Genomic DNA, 23,496 nt, shown 5'->3' with positions numbered 1-23,496 from the left:
TGGACTTGTCGTGTCATGGTCACTGATGACAGTAAAGAGGGCCACTGCAGCACCATCAAGCTCTGACTCATCAGACCCGTCCTGAATGAAAGAAAGAGCGATAATCACAATCCAACCCATGAAATAGAACAGACAACATATAATTTATCTCCATTTTAGCCATTCCTGTTGAGATCCAATACCTCTTTTACAAGGGAGACCTGGGTCTCACTGTAAGAGGTGAAAAACAGAAGATCCATGTTCTGCACATATAAATCAGACAATTTACCAGAGAATCAAGTGGTGTGAGATGACTGAAACTAAGCTAAAGGACATACACAGGAAAATGTTTTACTGAACATCTTATCACTTTGAACAAAACACCAATTCAGTTCATTTGTAGTGAGGAGACAGAAAACAGGCCATACATGGAAACTGTATGGGTAGACAGAACAAAGGTAAGTCCAAAAACATGTTAGTATTTTGATGCATTGTTTATATACACAGTAGTATCCAATAGCAGTAAGAAATGCAATCAGTGTAGAGGCATGGAAGAGGGCTGATTCTGGAATTGTGGCTGTGCTGCAGCCTGTAGTGTCTAACTAACTGTATTCTGGAGGTGACAAAACTCCTAATATAACAATAAGTGAATTACTATTAGCTTACAAAAACATGGTCATGGACTACAGCTAACACTGCTTTAAAATGACAACCCGTTTTCCTCCAAACAATTTGTTTTATATAGCATCTATAGGTGGAAAATAACATAAGTAAAGTTGGTTTAGTAGTTAATTAGTTTTTAACCGATTTTTAAGACAAATTGAGAGAGAGAGAGAGGTGGTTGGTAGAAGAATTCACATACAAAATGGATTACCTGGTATCTTTATCACATCCCCAGTTATCTTCCTTAACTCTGTCTTAACTTCTTGAAGCTGGAACAGAGAGATCCAAAGGCATAAACTGATGAACAATTTAAAAGCATCCAAACAGTGTCAAATTATAAATACTTCCATTTATAATTTTTCCCTGTTAATGAACTCTTCATTTAATCCCCAAAGTGTGACTGCATCTCTAGTCAAGCTACTAAAGCCATCAAGCACATTTGATACAGTAAAGAAAAGCAGCAGCACTTGAACTTAAACTGCATGGTTAAATCAACAATAACGCCATTTCTACAAAGCCTTACTGATGAGGATTTCCCCCCAAACATATGTTATCTGAAATTATTATTGAATATGCATATGCAGTTACTGTCAAAACTATCAGGCCCTGAGGCACCGGCATCCTCATCACTGCTTCTCTCTTTGAACAATTCTGCGTTTGTGAAACGCTTCGTCGTTGTTTTGATTGACAGGTTTGGTCTTCAGGACCTCAGTGATCCCAGAGTGCCAATTGGTTGGCAGAAATTGATTGACAAGTGATTCAACTAATTAAGCGGTAAGCAATCAGTGTATAATGCGCGTTAAGATTAACTCGGAATAAAAACTGATCCCTGCAGCTGCTCAACACTTAAGGACAAAAAACAAAACAAACAAACAAACAAACAAAAAAATCTAACTGATAAGACAATAAATATTAAAATAAATACATTTTGTCTTCCACTAATGCATTTAAGACAATTTGTCCCAATCAAATTGTTGCTGCGGTGTTTGATTGCAATTTATGTGTTGCGACCGATTTGGTGACGCACTGAGATTTTATTGTATTTTAGCATGTGCTATATAAATTAAGATTATTATTGAATCCTACCTATTTGAAACAACAGAAATAAGAGGACTTTGCCATTCTTATATGTCATTTCTTAATTCTATTAAGTTGTGGTTAAGTTATGGTTTTAAGTGATGCGTACTTAACATACAAATAGTTCACTTCAATCAAAAAATATTAGTTTAAGTTACTCAAAAAGGAAGAACATGTTACACAAACTTAACATATTTAAGTTAGTAGAACTTTTTTAAAACTTTGAGTATACATTACTTAATCTATTTAATTACTTTGAACATTCGGGTTTACAGTGTAAATATAACTGGGTATCATTTATAGCGAAATGGAAACGTGTGCAGTATTTATAAATAATGTTGCCTCAGGGAAGTCCATATAATGTGAGAACCACTGGTCCTAGCACAGATCCCTGAGGGACTCCATGACTAACTTTTGTGTACATGAAAGAATCATCACTGAAAACTGAATCATCATGAACATTTTATTGATGGTTTGGTGCATTTATAAAATTACATTTGAGATTATGGAAATAATTTAATTATATGTATTTATTCTTCTCCTCAAATTAGCTTGAACTGTGTCAGTGTCCAAAAAACCTCTTTGACCTTCTCGTATCCTGGAATAAACACTATCTACTCGCAGCCTGTCCTCAACTTTGAGGAGTCAGTTGCATCTGTAAAGCTTAGTGAGACAATTTATGTCATTATTAACGCAATATAAATACCAAAAAACTAAATTAAATAAAGAAATATGTTACTTTTATAGAGAGGAAATATTTCACAAAGATCAGTTAAAATGCTTTCAAGAGGGAATCAATAAAATAAACAACTCATTGAGTTTCCTGCAACTCTCAAACTAGTTCTTTATAAGCGTTTTTTTTGAAGAGTTTCCTCACAGTTTTCTGACTTTCCCAATTGTCTTATGAGCATAAACATCATAGACCAACCATTTGTAGCAGTGTTTCAACAAAGGATATGTGATGCTTCAGACTTTGTACTTGTTTTTGATGAAGCCCCCAACAATGTTACATAACACAAATTACCTGCTGACTGCTGAAATAATAAACAAGGAACTTGAACTCTTCCAGTTGTACACTGACTACAGGAGTGTTGCATTTCAGGACATAAGCTCTTCATAATGATTTAGCCAAAATAATTTGTGGATGATCAATGAATGACTTTTGATGGTGCAACAACAAACCAGCAGCTCTGAGTAAAGTTACTGCGATTTTATTTTGAAGGTCTGGCACACAGTCTTTCTAACTGGGTTATAAGTCAACATTTCACTGATAGAGCTTTGGTTGATGTAGGCAGCGCTGTTAAGGCAAAGAAATGGAAGAAATATTCTACGTCCTCGGCTTGGATTGGATCGACAGCAGGAGTGTTTTAATATTTTTCTGTGTGTTTCTGCTGTTGGCTGACATTTTGAAGAACAGAGCACCGAAAAACTTTCCTCCTGGACCGTGGGCTCTTCCTTTCATCGGTGCATTTTGAAATAACTACTGTAAACCCGAAACAATAAGACATTTTAAATCCTAAAATCCTAAAACAGTCCTGAAACGATGTCTGACAGCAGAAACAGTGACCTGCATTAGGCTGATGCAGCATTTCTGAAGTGGTCCTCAGAGCATATGTCACTCCAGTGTTGCACCATAACACCAATCTACTGTCTACGTTCAGTTTGCACAGAAATATGGAAACGTTTTCAGCCTTCGCCTCCTTGGTGGAAGGATTGTGGTCATCAGTGGCTACAAGTTTGTGAAAGAAGCCCTGGTTGAACGAGGAGAAGACTTCGCAGATCGTCCCCGCATTCCATTGTTTGAAGCAATGTTTCAGAATAATGGTAATTTATTGCATTTTGTTTCTAATGTTGCTAGCTGGCATTATAACAATAATAATAATTAGACCAGAGAAATCAAACTCCTGTTCATCCAGGTGTACTTCCGTTTAATGTTCCCAAAAGGTCTTGTGATGTCAAACGGTTATCAATGGAAGCAGCAGAGGAGATTTGCTCTTCATACACTTAAAAACTTTGGTCTGGGCAAGAAGACCATGGAGCGATACATCCAGCAGGAATGCCAGTACCTCACAGAGGCTTTTGCAGACCAACAAGGTACAGAAAACCATGATATTTTACAGTGACACATTATTATTCTTTATTTTTTATGTTTACGCTGTGCTGTTACATGTGTCATCTTCTTTGCCCTGCAACTTTGCAACCCAGCATTCAACAGCTGATTAGTGTATTGGATCATGTGCACATGTTAATATTGGATTCTGTTTTTCTTCTCTCTTTCCTTCACAGGCACACCTTTTAATGCCCATCCACTGATAAACAATGCTGTGTCCAACATCATCTGCTGTTTGGTGTTTGGGAATCGATTTGAGTACGATGACGAGCAGTACCAGTATATTCTGCATATCATCAATGAAGTAGTGGAGTTACAGGGAAGTTTGTCGGTACAGGTGAGCCTCATTTCTAAACAAGATGCAGCATTCAATAATCCTATTTCAACAATGATGTATTGTAAAAAGATTCCCTAGCAACAAGTTAAACTACTGCTTTACTTTAGATTTACAACACAGCCCCCTGGCTGATGAAGTGGTTGCCTGGATCTCATCAGAAGATATTCATTCTGATGCCAAAATTAATTGAGTTTGTAGAAATCAGGATCAAAGAACACAAAGAAACCCTTGACCCATCATCACCAAGAGACTACATTGATTCCTTCCTCATAGAAATGGGACAGGTGAGTGTTTTAATGTGTCTCCATTGTGTTCATTCCTTTTGCATTTCGTATAAAATTTGTCGTCAGGGTTCTCACTGTCATCTCTTGTGTCACTGACAGCAGGAGGACAAAGTGTCTGGGTTTGATCTCAGAAATTTATGTTTCTGCACCATGGACCTGTTTGGTGCTGGATCTGAAACTACTACCACTACTTTATACTGGGGGCTGCTATACATGATCTACTACCCTGATATACAAGGTGTGTGTATGAGTAATATCCAGATGTTGTCAGAGGTCTCTCACTGGTCTGTCCTGTCTGAGACTGAATGTGTGGGGTGTATAATTTCACCTCAGTCATTTATGTGTCCCCAATCTCACATGTTTCCTGTGTCCACTGTGTGCAGAGAGAGTCCAGGCTGAGATTGATGCTGTGATTGGTTCATCCAGACAGTCCTGTATGACTGACAGAGAAAACATGCCCTACACTGATTCAGTCATCCATGAGATACAGAGGATGGGCAACATCGTCCCGCTCAATGTGTTTCACATGGCGAACAAGGACACCACAGTGGATAAGTACACAATCCCAAAGGTACACAGTCCACATGTAACACTTTACAATAGACGCACGGGAAAAGATAGACAGAGACTGAAGTAAAGGCTATTATTAATGAACAGGTGAGGAGAAAATTAAAAACAAATCTTTTTACTATCACCCACTGTTCATGGGCCCTGTCAAATTAAGTGGCAGTAAGCTTCTTACTTAATTGTTCTTCTCTTTGTAACATTAAATGGGACATAAGTGGCAATCTTGAAGATTTTCATTTCATATGTTGAGGTTTGAGTCAATATCCACTGAGTCCATGGCCCTTTGCCATGAAAACAGAATTAACAACCAAGGACAAAATCTGATGAAAGTTCTGCTGTTTATAATATTCAGAGCTGGGTCCTTATCAAGAAAACAGTCGGGCAGGGCTTTTCTTACATTTGTTTCAGCCTTTGTTGTTGTTGTTTTTTTTTTAAATTTGTTTTTTCCAGGTTTGAGCCCACAGTACCCTCCATAGAGTAAAATTATTTACTGCGGCCACATTTGAGATTGTGCTTGCGTTCCACATCGTCACATACCACTTTGATTAGTTTGTGATAAAATACTGTTTTTATTTCTGCATTTATGATAAGTTAAGAAGTGCAAACATTATTAAAAATGTGATAAATCCTTTCTACCACTGGTATTTCTTCAGGGCACCGCGGTCCTGCCTACATTGCACTCTGTCCTACATGATGAGTCCATGTGGGAAACTCCACACACCTTCAACCCTCAACACTTTCTGGACCAGGACGGTAAATTTAGGAAGAAAGAGGCCTTCCTTCCGTTTTCTGCAGGTTAGTCAGTGAAAACTCAGTTCCATGCTGTTTTAGCTGAATAGGCAAAATGACAGGAAGATATTATTTATAATTTCTTGCCATCAGTTGTTTGTATGAGTAAGAATTTTCTTGGGGTTTTGTTTATATTTGTTTTCACACTGGAAGTTGTTAAAATCACATTTCCCTTGTTTGTTAGACTGATTTATATTGTCCTCACAAAAGAGTTTTATCTTTATTTTTTAACGTAAATGGTAATTTTAAGGGTTACAACACTAGTCAAATGAATGGGATACAGTACTGTAGTCTGGAGGTTTTCTGTTGGCAGTTAGGGAAAACAAAGTACTTGAATTTTTGTGTGATGGTATCTATACAAAGTACAGTTTTTTTCATATCTAACAAAAAACTACATAGTTCCTGCATTTACTTTGAGTTTACTTTGTTGGGAGGCGATCAGTGGCCTTTTGGTTGATCTAGAGCATCTGTAATATCAAGCTGAAAATCTCACAGTATGCCTGGGTCAGACTCATCTGTTGCATTGTGTATTCTCAGGAAAGCGTGTGTGTCTCGGTGAACAGTTGGCCAGGATGGAGTTGTTCCTGTTCTTCACATCCCTCCTTCAGAGGTTTTCATTCTCTGCACCCCCTGGAGAACAGCCCAGTCTGGAGTTCAAGCTGGGAGCCATTCATTGTCCTAAACCTTACCGCCTCTGTGTCGTACCACGATAAACTGCTGATTGCCAAATACTCAGTGATATTTATCAGTTTGCATGAAACCCGTTATCGGCGATTTGATTTGCAGACACGCCTCAGTCAGCACAAAGTTGAATAAAAGATTTGAATTCTTTTAGTGTATTTTCTGGTTCTAATATTATACAATAAGTAGTCATTGAGGTGTTTTTCCTGGTATTGAGAATAATTTCAGCACACATTTTAAATTGTGTCCCTGTGCCTCTCAGTGATTGAGAAGCACGTGGTTTTCACCCAGTCAATCAGCAAAGATCAAGGCAACGTTCTCAGGTCAAATCAGGGACAAATGTGGTCTGCAAGGTCGACCTCTGCATCAACACTGAGCAAAACTGCTTTATTGGGTACCATGAAGACGTGGCCTAACGTGATAATGTGTGTGTTAACAAGTGTCTGAATCAGCACTTATGTTCTAATGGTCTAAATACATGTTTACATTTGTTTATCACTTAAAGGCAAGGAACCATATATGGTAATTTCACTGATCTTGATTTTCTACATGTAAATAAAAAATTTTGAAAAACATGATTATTTCAGTTTCATTTCAAAGGACTTTAAGAAAACTTTGAAAGCGTTTCTGTTTTGTTTTTTTAAACAAATAAGATCAAGTCATTGTTATCCTTATGTAGTGAGAGTTAAACAGCTTTTTAGGTCACAGAAGTAAATTTGACAACATAAGGAAACAGAAAAAAACATGATCAGTAATTTCATATAATTATATATTTGGTTAAAACATTTACAAAGAACAAGTGGCATTCAGTGAACTTGGAGGCCTTGGGCCAGCGGCCTGCTTTGCTTGGTCAATAGTCAAGCCAAACCCTTATCAGAAAGATAAATGTACAAGTGGTGAACTTTCCCTCTACAACTGTAATCGGAGAGGTACTATTTTAGGCCAATAAAACAGTGACACTCAGCCCCACTCATACCAGCTGCAACATTAAAGTAATGCTCCATACACATTCACATATGTAGACTTACTGTATAATCCAGTGGTATCAAATACAGGATAATAAAACAAGCATAATGAACATTTTGAATTTTAAAGAGTACTTTTTGTGGTATTGATATTTCTACAAATGTGAAAAAGCTTAGTCACATGCTCTTATTTTGAAGGCAAGCCAGTGAGACTCTGACACAGCATCTTTCTGTTATCTCTTATCTTGACATGTTGATTTTGCTGCAATATTTTCCTGACTGCCTGAGAAAAAAAGATTTGCCTCTAATGTATTGAATTTAGTGTTATATTTTAGCATTTGCAATATGCTTGCGTCCAATCATGCCAAGTTTCGTGAAATTCGGCCTGTATCGGGCGCTACAATCACTACATGTTTATATGTCACAACACATTACGGTCTATAGGGGCCACTACTGGTGACTTATGCCTCTGCGTCCCGCTCAGGGATGAATTCGCCACGGCATGGAACCCTTTATGATCACTTGCGACCATCTAGTTTTCTTTGTTTTCCTGCTATTGGCTGATGTTATAAAGAACAGAGCACCAAAGAACTTTCCTCCTGGACCGTGGGCTCTTCCTTTTATTGGTGATCTTCATCGTATTGATGCCAGCAAACTTCACCTGCAGTTCACAGAGGTATGAGTCCAATTTATCATTACAATATAAAAACGTAAATGAAATGCATGAGCTTCAAAAAACATCATCAACAAACCTTTACTTTTCATATACCTTACATTGGAATCACTGCAATAAATGAACAATCAAATAAGCGTCCAAACAATCAAATAAGGTGGTGGCAGTAAACTAACAAGTAAAACGAGTATTTCTGAGTTGTTATACTGTATAACAAGCTCAGGCAAGTTCCCATGGGAAACATTGGAAATAATCAACTCAAGTGTAATAAAATGGAAATAGACATTTTCCTTGATGTACTACGTTCCCCCACTAACTGTATTATTCTGGATATTTTCACTACCAGATTTAGATTAGAAGAAACCAGTCCCCTCAGGTCAATAAATATGATAGGGTGAAAAGTAAACTGTGTATATAGAGAAGTTTGGAGCTGTAGTTTGCTGGAAATCATCTCCAGTGTCTCCAGTGTTGCTTTTTGAGTCACTCCTGCACTGGCTCTAGTGTTCAGTCACGTGTTTGTTGCATTTCTTTCTTTCTAGAAGATATATTTGTGAATAACTGTTTTAGTACCTGTAGTCACTGGTTTCAGGATGTAGTGGAGGATTGAGATGTCATACCTCAAGATAATCACAACTGAGTTTAGGATGTAAAATTACCATCAGTGTTAATAACGTATATAAAGGCTTAAGTAGTCAGTATAAGGTCCAAAAAAGCAGACAGATCCAGAGATTAACCATGAAACAAACGTTAATATCACGCTAATCAATAGTTCTATCTATCTATCTATCTATCTATCTATCTATCTATACATACATACATCTATCTAGTGTGACTTGTAAGTTTCTGCTTCTAAACACAGTTTCTAGGACTGACTTCTTTGTCAAAGTTATGTACACGATGACAGGATCACTTAGAGATGGGATCAAGTTATTTTTATTCATCTTTATTGAAGTAAAATAATAACAGAATTTATACCTCATCCACTGATACTTTTTCAGGTAATGTCTGAAAGCCTTCAAATCAGAGGCCCAACCTGTGAACAGTCCAGACAGGCAACTGCTTGGGGCCCCAGACCTTCAGTGAGAGTAGAAGACTTCCCTAAGTGACCCCCACCTGACACAACTAAAGCACACTAAATCCTATAACATGTTGTGTGCATGACTCTCCAAAGAAGTTAAGTATGACAGTGAGCCCCAATTCAAAATGAAGAGAAGTAATGAAAAGAAAAAGGAAAGAAATTTGGATAAAATAAACTTCCACTTGAAACACATTATTTTGTTTGTTCGTTCTTTGACGGTTAACATTAGTAAATAAGCTAGTAGAGCAGAGTGGCAAGCTCTATTATCTGTAGGCCAATTCTGGTGTAGACATTTTTGCCTTGGGCAACAAATTGATGCTAGGATCGTCTCTGCTTCAAACACATCCATTACCGTTCTTTATAAACGTTTCAAACAAACATCATGCTTCACAGACCCTGACTGAAGTGACTAATGTGGTCCAGTTTGTGGTTTATCGTGGCACTGCACAGACACGGTAATGTTCAGGACAGCGAGTGGCTCCCAGTGTCCATCCCCAACTGGTCTGTTCTCCAGGGGGTGCAGAGAATGAAAATCTCTGAAGGAGGGATGTGAAGAACAGGAACAACTCCATCCTGGCCAACTGTTCACCGAGACACACACGCTTTCCTGAGAATACACAATGCAACAGATGAGTTTGACCCAGACAGCTTATGAGATATTCACTTTCATAACAAAATATTACAATATTTGTGAGGTCAGTATAAATGGCAGTGTAAATCAAGCAAAAGACAGTTAAGACAACGTTCCCTGTCAGTGAAAATACAACAAACACCCCAAGTGAATAGTTACTTGTGTTGTAGTTTGTGTCATTAAATGTACGACTAAAGCAACATGTAATCGAATTTTCACTGACAAACCTGTAGAAAATGCAAGGAAGGCCTCTCTCTTCATAAATTTACCAACCTGGTCCAGAAAGTGTTGAGGGTTGAAGCAGTGTGGAGTTTCCCACATTGACTCCTCATGTAGGACAGTGTGCAGTGAAAACAGGACCACGGTGCCCTGAAGAAATATCACTGGTTAAAAGGCACATTTTAAAAATATTTGTTTGAGTTAGTTTGTCATATGTGTCTTAATAAGAGGAACTTCAAAGAAGAAGAAGAACATCAGATATGGGTTGGATTAAGCTTCAGAGTTTTAAAAGTTTCTCTGACTGACAGCTGACAAATAAATCATACTAAAACTACACTGGTTACAAAAGTGGCCACGCTTCTGACTGATGTCCATATTCACTTTTTTTGTCCGTTGCAGTATGGAACACGGTGAAAACTAGAAGCAGTAGCGGTTTTAGGCACGGGCGAACCGGGCAGCCGCCCGGGGCGGCATTTTTTCATGACACAAGAGGGGCGGCACGAGCACTTGGAAAAAAATAAAATAAACAAATAAATCTGCGCCGCTACATGGTTTTCTATTATCTGTCATAACTGTGTATAGGGAATTGGCAAATTGGCGCCCCCTGCAGCTGCAGGCGCCCCTGCTGCTGAGATGGTGCCGTGCACAGAAGCTGTGCGTGAGAAATAGAAAGGGGAGGGGGGCGCGGGGGACAGTTCACCTCTGGGTCTATCCCAAATTGAACGGACGGGGTGGGGGGGGGTCCACTGTATAAAAGTTAGTAACACCTTCACTTTCTTCCATGTAACGCACATTTCATTCATAATATAATAAATACAGGCATAATTCATGCACGTTTTGGTTTTTATGAATTGTGTGAAATGACCAAATGAAAATAGGTAATTATGTGGTGACCAAGGTGAATTGGTTTAGTCTTGACTTCTGGTCGTGAGTGACAGCGTTGGAGGATGGAAATCTGTTGATTGTCGAGTGTCAAATAAACGCAGAGATGGACAGAAAAAGAAAAGATAAAGGTCTGCTATGTTCTCTCTGTATGATTACAGTATCCATGTCATGAATGAAGGGCTGTTAACTGGTGCTATACGTTTGTTAGACTTTTTGCTATGATGCTTGCAATGCTTATACAACAGTAATTCGTCTTAACAAACACTAGATCTAATTTCACCATAAGATTGTGCTTTGCAACAAAACTGTTACAAGTTCAGTTATTATTTATTTCCATCACGTTGGGTCCTGTAATTAGTCAACGAAATTTTCATATCTGTAGGTAGTTACAAAGATGAACATTTACCATTTGCTACAACTCTATTTCGTGTCAAAACATAGTTTAACCAACCAAAAGTGTGCCAAGCATAGAATTGGAGGCAGTAACCAAGGACCTAATTGTTCCTCCCTGAAAGATAGATTAGTATAACGTCTAATGACAGACGCTTAGAGTGTAAGGACATGGTTATTTAAATTAGCAATTCATGGATGCTGTTTTCTTTAAGTGCGCGCGTGCCGAGGGGGGGGGGGGGGGGGGCGGTCGGAGGTGGTCTCGCCCGGGGCGCAATACAATGTAGAACCGCCACTGACTAGAAGACAAATCATTTCAGACATAAAGGTTTAAACAACAAACAAATTAATGTCATGCGCCACAAGTATGACAACTTAATCTTTATTTACCGTGTTCACCTGGTTAACCAGTTATAGAATAAGAGGCGAGAGTATAAAAGTCTATTGTTTGCCCCGCGACGGCTGTGATAGGCTCCAGCAGACCCTTAACAGGAATAAGCGGTCACAGAAGATGAATGAATGAACGTTCGTCCCGCTGTGTCCTTCACCTGTTAGCGCCGTTTTTCTAAGTTTCTGGTAAATCGGTCATGTGACTAACAATAAAACTCGTTTATCATTACAAATTGGACAAATATAGCATACAACCTTACACACAGAGTTGCCGACTACATACTAAAATTGCACAAAAAAACCCATAGTAAAACAATCATGGAAAAGTTAACCTCCGGCGTTCACGTGGCAACATATATATAGCCGTCTCCATGTAGCGCTCTCATGTGCGTCAGCAACACACACTATCCCAAATACTCATAAAATGTTTAAATGATCTAAATAACAATTGTCAGATTTGTAAATTGGGTAAATCCTAATGTGGCAAATGTCAGCACATCAACAGTAGCATCTCTAAACTGCTATTTTATTAGATCTAGATAAACAGTAGTTTATGTGCCACACAGACCACAGGTCAAACCTTAAGTTAATTAAACTGGTAAAAACTCTGTTTGATGTCTGGATCTCTAATGTTACAGAAAACAACAATAATTGGAATTACTATATATTTGTGGTTTCAATAAGGCTAAAACAAGAGATATAAAATGAATAATCCTGCCACTTGATTGACTGTTAAATCAATAAATGTGAAGATAGTGAGGAACTACTGAGTAAAACAGACAGTAGATATGGTTGGAGTAATCAATATTGAATGAATAGTTAGTGTTTTATTTGGATCTCTTGTTAATCAGGAACTATTCATTATGAATATGGGGTTATGGCTGATTTAGGGATGACTGTGAACTAATCATTACTTAATGATTCTCTAATACAGTACAGCTACATGATAACCCAGGATGAAAAGTTATTAGGGTCGTATCAGCTATCAAGTCATTCCTGATTTGATCCCCACCCATTCTTTACCAAGTGTGCACATCATTGTGTGTCTGTTGTGAATTGTGTACCTTTGGGATTGAGTATTTATCCACTGTGGTGTCCTTCTTCGTTAAGTGTGGTGCAGTAATGGGAACGATGTTGCCCACCCTCTGTATCTCATGGATGACTGCATCAGTGTAGGGCATGTTTTCTCTGTCAGTCATACAGGGCTGTCTGGATGAACCAATCACAGCATCAATCTCAGCCTGGACTCTCTCTGCACACAGTGGAAACAGGAAACATGTGAGTCTGTGGGACACATAAATGACTGAGGGGAAATGATACATCCCACACATTTGGTCTCAGACAGGACAGACCAGTGAGAGACCTCTGACAACATCTGGATATTACTCATACACACACCTTGTGTGTCAGGGTAGTTGATCATGTATAGCAGCCCCCAGTATAGAGTAGTGGTAGTAGTTTCAGTTCCAGCAGCAAACAGGTCCATGGTGCAGACACTTAATTTTTTGAGATCAAACACAGACTCTTTGTCCTCCTTCTGTCAGTGACACAAGAGACAGCAGAGGCAAATTTCAAATGTAAAGTAAAAGGAGCAAACACAATAGAGACACATTAAAACACTCACCTGTAGTAGTGTAAAACCCGGATCTTTTGAGGGATTCGGATCGGTCTGAGTCACTCACTTGTATGAGCCGGGTTTTGCGAGTCACATGAGTCACTTGAGTCACTTGACCCAAAATGGCCCGATTGCAAAAGAAAGTGTTTACTCGAGACATAATAAAGCATAGTAAACACCTAATAAAGGATTATTAGTTACCTGCTATTGCCATTTATCAGTTGTGATACATAGCCACTGAGGGTCATCGGACTCATGATCCGCAGCAGACTCATGAGTGGCGGATCGGACTCATGAGTAGCGAATCTGTAGCGGATTCGCTACTCATGAGTCCCTGCTGGCTGAGTGCAGGTGGCGCTGCTTGCTAATGGTCAGATCGGGTAGTGGTAGGACTCAACTGAGCCGGTTCAATAGATGTCCAGATTCGGGATCCGGCTCATTGAACCGGCCATCAAAGAAGACTCAAGAATCATGAATCTAGACTCTATTGAACTGGCTCAGTTGAGTCCTACCACATTTGATTGATATATAATCAATAAACGGCACCATTCAAACATCTTACATACGTACATTTTACTTCTCTGCCGAGTGAGATCACAAAATGTACTACCCGACCTGACCACTCAGCCAGCAGGGATTCATGAGTCGCGAATCAGCTACAGATCCGCCACTCATGAGTCCGATCCACCACTCATGAGTCCGATCCACCACTCATGAGCCTCTCCAGGTAGAGATGGTGGCAGACTGGAGAGGATGAAGAGAAAGCAGGGAATGGACAGAACCATATCTTAAACTCATGCTGAGAGTGGGGAGAATCCAATTTATCCAGTTTATGGACATGTGTAGAATCATAAATGTACAGTTTTTAATTTGTTAAATGTTTGTTAAATGTGCAGGTGTGTGTATTGTGTTAACATGACTAAAAAAAATAAACATTTGCTTATAATACTGCACTTGTTTTTTTTTTAATATATATTTATATAAGATAAGATAAGATAAGACATGTTTTTTAATCCCACGTATGCGAAATTTCCATGTCACAGTAGCATGGAATTTGGCAAAAAAAAATATATATACAGACAACAGTGACAACTTCGACAGGGAAAAAAGTTACCAAAAAAACACAAATACAGAAATTTTGAAAAATATATATAAAAAATATACAAAATAACAATACTCTGAAAAAATAGAGAGAAAGAACTCGAAATATAAAGACATTTTGTATATACAGTGTGGTGGTGGAATAAACTTTACAAATAAATAGTTGCTTAAAGGTGCAGTAGGCAGGATTGCGAAGATCCAGGACTTAGCCAAAAAATTTGAACATCGACAACTTCTCAGTCCCTCCCCATTTTCCGCTAAAGCCCAAAACGGTCTCCCAAGCCCCTCCCCCCACAAGGGAGAGCCGTGCATGATAGAGCGCGTGCATATTGGCCCTGGAATACTGTGCACGAGCAGAGAACCGAGAGAGAGCGAGTAAACAAACTAGCATGGAACACACCGACGTAGTTTTTATAATACCCTTCGTTATTGCTAAATAATTTGACCTAAAGTACAACGATACAGTCATACTTTAGGTCAAAATATTTAGCAATAGTCAACTTTAGGACAAAACCAAGGTTAGGATGTTTCTGAAAGTAGCCTACATCGGTGATGTTTGCTATCAATAACAGTTAGAAGCATTCATTGTGGCGTTTTATTCCACAGTTTAGATTTATCAATTTGCTATGTGGTAGATATATGACCGCTACCTGTTGATGTGATTAGACGTTTGAGAGTGAAGCTGAGGTACAGGCCTCAGACGAGGATTACATCCCGGCTCCTTCTCCACGCCCGCGGACAAGTGGTGCGAGGTGGTGGAGGGAGGGGAGGGCGCTATGAAATGCATGTCCATGAGCAGTGATTGACACTCTGTTAGATACACCCCTGGACGTGATTGGTGCATCTGAATGTGGAGCGGTGGATGTCTTGCAAATCGCGCTACAGGCTCTAGGTGGGGCCAGAGGAGCCGAATTTATTTTTTTTAAATGACCTGCTTCATGCAATTATACTTGAACATAGGGTCAGTTTCAGCAAATATGACAGAAAGTTAGTTTTATAAGACTTGCCTACTGCACCTTTAAACTTTGAATAAAAAACTATGAGTTGGTGAGGTAGTGGTTCGTGCAAAAAGGCAGTGCAGAAAAAGCAGATTAATTTGTGCAAAAAGTACAGTTTTTATTGACTCAGGCTGGTGTTGTACAGCCTGATGGCAGCTGGAATGAAGGACCTGCGGTAGCGTTCCTTCTTGCATCGTGGATGCAGCAGTCTGCTGCTGAAGGAACTGCTAAGGTCTCCTACAGTCTGATGCAGTGGGTGAGAGGGGTTGTCCATGATTGATGTCAGCTTGGCTAACATCCTCCTCTCACCCACCTCCTCGATGGAGTCCAGAGAACAGTCCAGGACAGAGCCGGCCCGTCTGACCAGCTTGTTCAGTCTCTTTCTGTCCCTCTCTGAGCTCCCACTGCTCCAGCAGACAACTGCATATAGGATGGCAGAAGCCACCACAGAGTCGTAAAAAGTCCTTAGCAGTGTCCTGCACACACCAAAGGACCTCAGTTGTCTCAGCAGGTGGAGACGACTTTGGCCCTTCTTGTACAGGGCGTTTGTGTTGTGTGTCCAGTCCAGTTTACTGTTGAGGTGAACACCCAGGTACTTGTAATCCTCCACGACCTTGATGTCCAAGCCCTGGATGTTCACCGGTGCAGTCAGATGTGATTTCCTACTGAAGTCGATCACCACCTCCTTTGTCTTTTTGGTGTTGATGTGCAGGTGGTTTAGAGCACACCAGTCCACAAAGTTGGCGATGACCTCCAGGCACTCCAGATCGTTTCCCTGAGATACATGCCCGACAATGGCTGTATCATCAGAAAACTTCTGGAGGTGGCAGCTGTCCGTGTTGTGTCTAAAGTCCGATGTGTACATGGTGAAGAGGAAGAGAGAGAGCACAGTACCCTGCAGTGCCCCCGTGCTGCAGACTACCACATCAGACACACAGTCGTGAAGCCTCACATACTGCGGCCTGTTGGAGAGGTAGTCGATGGTCCATGCAGCCAGGCTACTATACATATATATAAATATATATATATATATATATATATATGAATAAATGTGGCATATAAATTAAGTGGCTGAGTTAAGGTTGAATTAAGGCTGAAATCAGGAACCACTTCTGAAAATGGTTTGGCCCACCATAGGGCCAGATTAGGGCCAGCTCTGGTTGCAGTTTGGCTGAGTTGTGGGCCTTATGTGGCACACATGTTGGATGCCGGATGTGGGCCACATAATTCATTCATGCATGTGAGCCAAGTGCAAGTGGGTTGTGTGGCCCATCACTGGGCCAGACCAGTTTTGCTATGGGGGAATCAACATTCATAATCCCTACACAAACACACTAATGAGGATTAGTAGAGAGAGACTACAGCTGGCGGCCTTTGACAGTGACCACATCACCTCAATTATGTAACTGTAAGCCTTAATAAAACACGGATGAGTTGCCGCTTGCTCAGACCCTGAGGTTGCTGCTTGACTTGCACGCGTTCTCTTATTTGATGTGATGTGATCCATCGATTTGGTCATAAAACTATCCGTGACTGACTGATTATTGCTCGGTTGAAGTAGCGCAGTTGAGCCGAAGAGATGGAGACAATATATGATGTCCTCGGCTTGGACTGGATCGACAGCAGGAGTGTTTTAATATTATTCTTTGTTTCTCTGCTGTTGGCTGATGTTATAAAGAACAGAGCACCAAAAAACTTTCCTCCTGGACCGTTGGCTCTTCCTTTCATCGGTAATCTTCATCGTATTCAACCTAACAACTTGCACCTGCAGTTCGCAGAGGTATGAGTCCATACATGATAATAAATAAGAACATAATAATGCCTGAAGCTGGTAAAAATGTGAATTTACAGTCATTTTAATAGTATGTAAATCATTTCTGTCAAGTAAAATCTAAACGAAAAATTCGAAAATGAATTCTAGCTTCTCAAATGCAAATATTATATTTCTATTATAGTGAATTTTCTTTCTCTGGGTTTTGATAATTTTACAGGCAAATCAATCATTAAATGAAGAATAACACCAGCTCATCAATCAATAATGAAATCACTTGTGTGTTGACTGTGTTTTTATTATGTTACATTGAGGCGGTCATTATGAAGGTACAATGAAGTGTTCACTGTTTAAAAAAAAAAAAAAAAAAGAAGCAGAAACAGTGACCTACATCAGGCTGATCAGTAGTTTTCCTCAGAATATATGTCACCTCAGTGTTGCACCACCATGTCAGTCTGCTGTCTATGTTCAGTTTGCGCAGAAATACGGAAATATTTTCAGCCTACGTATCCTTGGTCAAAGGATTGTGGTCGTCAATAGCTACAAGTTTGTGAAAGAAGCCCTGGTCGTAGAAGACTTCATAGATCGTCCGAAATTGCCGATTTTTGAAAAAATAACTCAGCATAAAGGTAAAGTTTGCTGTATTTTGTTTCTAAAGACTTCTGATCTGAACTGGGCATCTAATGCTGTGTTGTGTTCCAAAAAAGGTCTTTTCATGACAAGCGGTAATCATTGGAAGCAGCAGAGGAGATTTGCTCTTCAAACATTCAGAAACTTTGGTGTGGGCAAGAAGACCCTGGAGCGATGCATCCAGCAGGAGTGCCAGTATCTCACGGAGGCTTTTGCACATCAAGGTACAAAAAATCACGGTATTTTACTGTGACACATTATTTTGCATTCTTTATTATATTTATTCTGTGCCTGTTACATTTGTCATCTATTTTTGCATTGCAACATTGCAACACAGCATTCAACAACAGACCTCTCTTTATTCATGAGCAAACTTTTAATGCCCAGCCACAATTAACAATGCTGTGTCAAACATTACCAGCTGAATCATCATTCTATTTTAATATGACCCATGATTTATTATTTATATTTTCACGTTATTTCCCTCTTGCAACAGAGAAGCTTGCACCGACACATTAGTGCATTGGATCATGAACATTATACTATGTGTACGTACTATAAGGAGCTAATAATGGAGTGGGAAAAAGGAGCAAATAAATCAGAATCAGACTATTCTTTGTCATTACACAAAAAGTACAACGAAATTGTATGCAATCCCATTCAGTGCAAAAAGAGCAATCCAACGATCTAACTTAAACATAGCTTGTGTGCAAAGATTAAAAGAAGAGAATTACTGCCTTTTAGTGTTGATTCATTATTGCAACAGCCGTGGGATATGTGCCTTTTTTTCCCAGTCTATTTGTTTTGACTTTTAATGTCCTGCACCACCTCCCTGAGGGTAACAGTTGGAACGCGTGATGTACTGGGTGGGATGGGTCCTGAAGTCCACTATTATTTCCTTAGTTGTTGAGGGCCAGGTTGTTATTACTGCACCATGATGACAGTTCTTCGACCTCATCCCTGTATGGCGACTCATCTCCCCCTGTGATGAACCCTACCACTACTGGAGTTGCTTGGGTGGGTGGGAGTGCAGACATGTGAATAGAGAGAGTACAGTACACGTCATATCCAGCTCTGCTGCATCTAGTCATGGTTAACTCTAACTCTGATTGTTAGCCCCGCCCTGATGTATCTCACCTGTGTGTCATTGGTCCACTTGTATTTATTTAGCCTCTGCTGTTATGCGTGCTGCCTATGGATATTTATTCAGCTGGATGCTAACGGCACTGTGTCAGAGAGGGCTGTCTGAGGACCAATTAGAGCTGAGTTAGTTTTAGCATCAGGAGTTACGTACAGTGCCGTCATCAGAACAGCTGATGAAATCTTCCAGTGGAGGTAAAAAAGGTCTGCATTTCACTGTCAAAAGTATGGACAGCAGTGACCTGATCTTAGTTTTATTAGCTCATTTTTTTCTACTATAAATGCACAGACCCCCAACCACCAATGACTTCACACATAAATTGTGTTTCTTTGAAAGCCGTATAATATGATATAGGGCCAACATTTTTAATGTATTCAATCCTGCAATCTTTCCTCTTTCTTGCAGGGAAACCTTTTTGTCCCCAGACACTGATAAACAATGCTGTGGCCAACATCATCTGCTGTTTGGTGTTTGGAAATCGATTTGAGTATGATGACGAGCAGTTCCAGTATGTTATGTACCTCATAATTAAGTTATTGGAGTTACAGGGAAGTGTGTCGATGCAGGTGAGCACATCGACAATACCAGCTTTCAAAATATGATTCAATCCAAAGAACATAAATATCAGCAAAACTCAGAATCAAATCAATGGCAAAAACAAAAAACACTGCACTAAAATGGCCCTGTGACTAGGAAATCCATCGTCACAATTATTTTAATTTTGATCTGGTGAATGTCTTCCTGCTCCACAGGTTTACAACACAGTCCCCTGGCTGATGAAGTGGTTGCCTGGACCTCATCAGAGGATATTCACTATGTTGCAGAAATTAATTGACTTCATAGAAATCAGGATCAAAGAACACAAAGAAACCCTTGACCCATCATCACCAAGAGACTACATTGACTCCTACCTCATAAAAATGGAACAGGTGAGTGTTTTAATGTGTCTCTATTGTGTTTGCTCCTTTTACTTTTCATTTGAAATTTGCCTCTGCTATCTCTTGTGTCACTGACAGAAGGAGGAGGAGTCTGTGTTTGATCGCGAAAATTTATGTTTCTGCTCCATGGACCTGTTTGCTGCTGGAACTGAAACTACTACCACTACTTTACTCTGGGGGCTGCTATACATGATCAACTACCCTGACATACAAGGTGTGTGTATGAGTAATATCCAGATGTTGTCAGAGGTCTCTCACAGGTCTGTCCTGTCTGAGACTAAATGTGTGGGATATATAATTACCCCTCAGTCATTTATGTGTCCCACAGACTCACATGTTTCCTGTTTCCACTGTGTGCAGAGAGAGTCCAGGCTGAGATTGATGCTGTGATTGGTCCATCCAGACAGTCCTGTATGACTGACAGAGAAAACATGCCCTACACTGATGCAGTCATCCATGAGATACAGAGGATGAGCGACATTGTCCCCGTCACTGCGCCACACTTATCGAACAAGGACACCAAAGTGGATAAATACTCAGTCCCAAAGGTACACAGTCCACATGTAACACTTTACAATAGACACACAACGATGTGCACACTTGGTAAAGAACGGTTGGGGATCAAATCAGGAATGACTTGATAGCTGATACGACCCTAATAACTTTTCATCCTGGGTATCATGTAGCTGTACTGTATTAGAGAATCATTAGGTAGTGATTAGTTCACAGTCATCCCTAAATCAGCCATAATCCCATATTCATAATGAATAGTTCCTGATTAACAAGAGATCCAAATAAAACACTAACTATTCATTCAATACTGATTACTCCAACCATATCTACTGTCTGTTTTACTCAGTAGTTCCTCACTATCTTCACATTTATTGACTCAACCAATTCATAATGATAAACGAGTTTTATCGTTTGTCACATGACGAATTTACCGGAAGCTTAGAAAAACCTAACAGGTGAAGGACACGGCGAGGCAAACAACAGACTTTTATACTCTCGCCTCTAATTCAATAAGTGGTTTACCAGGCGAACACGGTAAATAAAGATTAAGTTGCCTTATTTGCATGTCATGTCGTGCTTGTGGCGCATGACATTAATTTGTTGTTTAAACCTTTTTGTCTGAAATTATTTGTCTTCTAGTTTTCACCGTGTTCCATACTGCAACGGAGAAAAAAAGTGAATATGGACATCAGTCAGAAGCGTGGCCACTTTTGTAACCAGTCTAGTTTTAGTATGATTTATTTGTCAGCTGTCAGTCAGAGAAACTTTTAAAACTCTGAAGCTTAATCCAACCCATATCTGACGTTCTTCTTCTTCTTTAAAGTTCCTCTTATTAAGACACATATGACAAACTAACTTGAACAAATATTTTTAAAATGTGCCTTTTAACCAGTGATATTTCTTCAGGGCACCGTGGTCCTGTTTTCACTGCACACTGTCCTACATGAGGAGTCAATGTGGGAAACTCCACACTCCTTCAACCCTCAACACTTTCTGGACCAGGACGGTAAATTTAGGAGGAGAGAGGCCTTCATTGCATTTTCTGCAGGTTTGTCAGTGAAAATTCGATTACATGCTGCTTTAGTTGTACATTTAAAGACACAAACTACAACATGAGTAACTATTCACTTGGGGTGTTTGTTGTATTTTCACTGACAGGGAACGTTGTCTTAACTGTCTTTTGCTTGATTTACGCTGCCATTTATACTGACCTCACAAATATTGTAATATTTTGTTATGAAAGTGAATATCTCATAAGCTGTCTGGGTCAAACTCATCTGTTGCATTGTGTATTCTCAGGAAAGCGTGTGTGTCTCGGTGAACAGTTGGCCAGGATGGAGTTGTTCCTGTTCTTCACATCCCTCCTTCAGAGGTTTTCATTCTCTGCACCCCCTGGAGAACAGACCAGTTGGGGATGGACACTGGGAGCCACTCGTTGTCCTGAACATTACCGTGTCTGTGCAGTGCCACGATAAACCACAAACTGGACCACATTAGTCACTTCAGTCAGGGTCTGTGAAGCATGATGTTTGTTTGAAACTTTTATAAAGAACGGTAATGGATGTGTTTGAAGCAGAGACGATCCTAGCCTCAATTTGTTGCCCAAGGCAAAAATGTCTACACCAGAATTGGCCTACAGATAACAGAGCTTGCCACTCTGCTCTACTAGCTTATTTACTAATGTTAACCGTCAAAGAAAGAACAAACAAAATAATGTGCTTCAAATGGAAGTTTATTTTATCCAAATTTCCTTCCTTTTTCTTTTCATTACTATTCTTCATTTTGAATTGGGGTTCATTGTCATACTTAACTGATTTGGAGAGTCATGCACACAACATGTAATAGGATTTAGTGTGCTTTAGTTGTGTCAAGTGGGGGCCACTTAGGGAAGTCTTCTACTCTCACTGAAAGCCTGGGGGCCCAAGCAGTTGCCTGTCTTGACTGTGCACAGGCTGGGCCTCTGATTTGAAGGCTTTCAGAAATTTCCTGAAAATGTATTAATGGATGAGGTATAAATTCTATTATTATTTTACTTCAATAAAGATGAATAAAAATAACTTGATCCCATCTCTAAGTGATCCTGTCATCATGTACATAACTTTGACAATATTGTGCAGGTGAAAGAAGTCAGTCCAAGTCACCCCAGACAATACATGCTTGAAGTGTGTTTTACTGGTCTGCTTCATAGTTGGGTGTCATTAACATAGAAATGGAAATGTATGCAGTATTTATTAATGCCTCAAGGAAGCCCATGTAATGTGAGAAACACTGGTCCGAGCACAGAGCCCTGAGGGACTCCATGACTAACTTTTGTGTATGTGACAGAATCATCACTGAAAAGAATCAACATTCAGAGTGCTCTCTTCGGGGACTAGGATTTACTTCACACGACACAAACTGACTAATCAGAAAGAACATTAGAGTGAAACTACAATTTACCTATGAACATATTAGCTTGGATCTCTTCTCCTTAGAAAGTGCACAGTTTTATTTCTGTAGTTTCAGTAAAGTGCTACATCACCAGACACAGCTTCTTAGTCCTAGTCTTCTGTTAAATTTAAAGCAGCTGCAGTAAAGGCCTGATAAAGCATCACAAAAGAAGTAAACCCATTCATTCTTGATGGTCATGGGTCCCAGTCTTCAATCGCTGTCTGCAAAATATTGAGCATGAAGTACTGAACATGAACATTTTATTGATGGTTTGGTGCATTTATAAAATTACATTTGAGACTATGGAAATTATTTAATTTTATGTATTTGTTCTTCCCCTGAAATTAGCTTGAATGTTTAGGTAAACAGGTAAAATAACCAAAATTGTATCAGTGTCCAAAAATATCTGGAACTAAATGTACATTCATGCAAGAACCTCTTTGACCCTCTCGTATCCTGGAATAAACACTATCTGCTCGCTGCCTGTCCTCATGCTTAAGCCCAGCTGTACTCCTGAGTCAGCTGCATCTGTAAAGCTTATTGAGACAATTTATATCGTTATTGACACAATATAAATACAATTGAGTTGAACCAAATTTAAAAATAAGTTACTTTTATAGAGAGGCAATGTTCTACAAAAA

At 39.5% G+C, this 23,496-nt stretch overlaps 2 protein-coding genes and 1 pseudogene across 3 annotated transcripts; 2 read left to right on the top strand and 1 right to left on the bottom strand.

Annotated features, from left to right (window-relative positions):
• Positions 1 to 2,723: 2,723 nt before the first annotated feature.
• LOC311490747 (cytochrome P450 2J2-like) lies at positions 2,724 to 7,103 on the top strand (annotated as a pseudogene). The gene is made up of 9 exons (XR_014699950.1): positions 2,724 to 3,204; positions 3,381 to 3,543; positions 3,664 to 3,813; positions 4,006 to 4,166; positions 4,274 to 4,450; positions 4,550 to 4,688; positions 4,834 to 5,021; positions 5,671 to 5,812; positions 6,344 to 7,103. The product of XR_014699950.1 is annotated as a cytochrome P450 2J2-like (transcript).
• Positions 7,104 to 8,918: 1,815 nt separating this feature from the next.
• Positions 8,919 to 16,297, bottom strand: LOC311491167 (cytochrome P450 2J4-like; the record flags this gene model as incomplete). The annotated part of the gene is made up of 5 exons (XM_084549025.1): positions 8,919 to 9,810; positions 10,062 to 10,203; positions 12,783 to 12,970; positions 13,117 to 13,255; positions 16,169 to 16,297. The coding sequence occupies 5 exons, from the start codon at positions 16,295 to 16,297 to the stop codon at positions 9,635 to 9,637; spliced, it is 774 nt and encodes a 257-aa protein (XP_084405151.1). The 3' UTR covers positions 8,919 to 9,634.
• A 714-nt stretch (positions 16,298 to 17,011) lies between these two features.
• On the top strand, positions 17,012 to 22,763 carry LOC311490743 (cytochrome P450 2J4-like; the record flags this gene model as incomplete). The annotated part of the gene is made up of 8 exons (XM_084548406.1): positions 17,012 to 17,212; positions 17,676 to 18,057; positions 19,380 to 19,540; positions 19,727 to 19,903; positions 19,991 to 20,126; positions 20,273 to 20,460; positions 21,332 to 21,473; positions 21,725 to 22,763. 8 exons carry the CDS (start codon positions 17,012 to 17,014, stop codon positions 21,898 to 21,900), a joined length of 1,563 nt encoding a protein of 520 aa, XP_084404532.1. The 3' UTR covers positions 21,901 to 22,763.
• Positions 22,764 to 23,496: the final 733 nt, after the last annotated feature.

Source organism: Chelon labrosus (genome assembly GCF_963514085.1).
Source record: "Chelon labrosus genome assembly, chromosome: 7".
Classification (NCBI taxonomy): domain Eukaryota; kingdom Metazoa; phylum Chordata; class Actinopteri; order Mugiliformes; family Mugilidae; genus Chelon; species Chelon labrosus.
The sequence above is the reverse complement of the archived record's forward strand: the minus strand, read 5'-3'. Positions and strand labels throughout refer to the sequence as shown.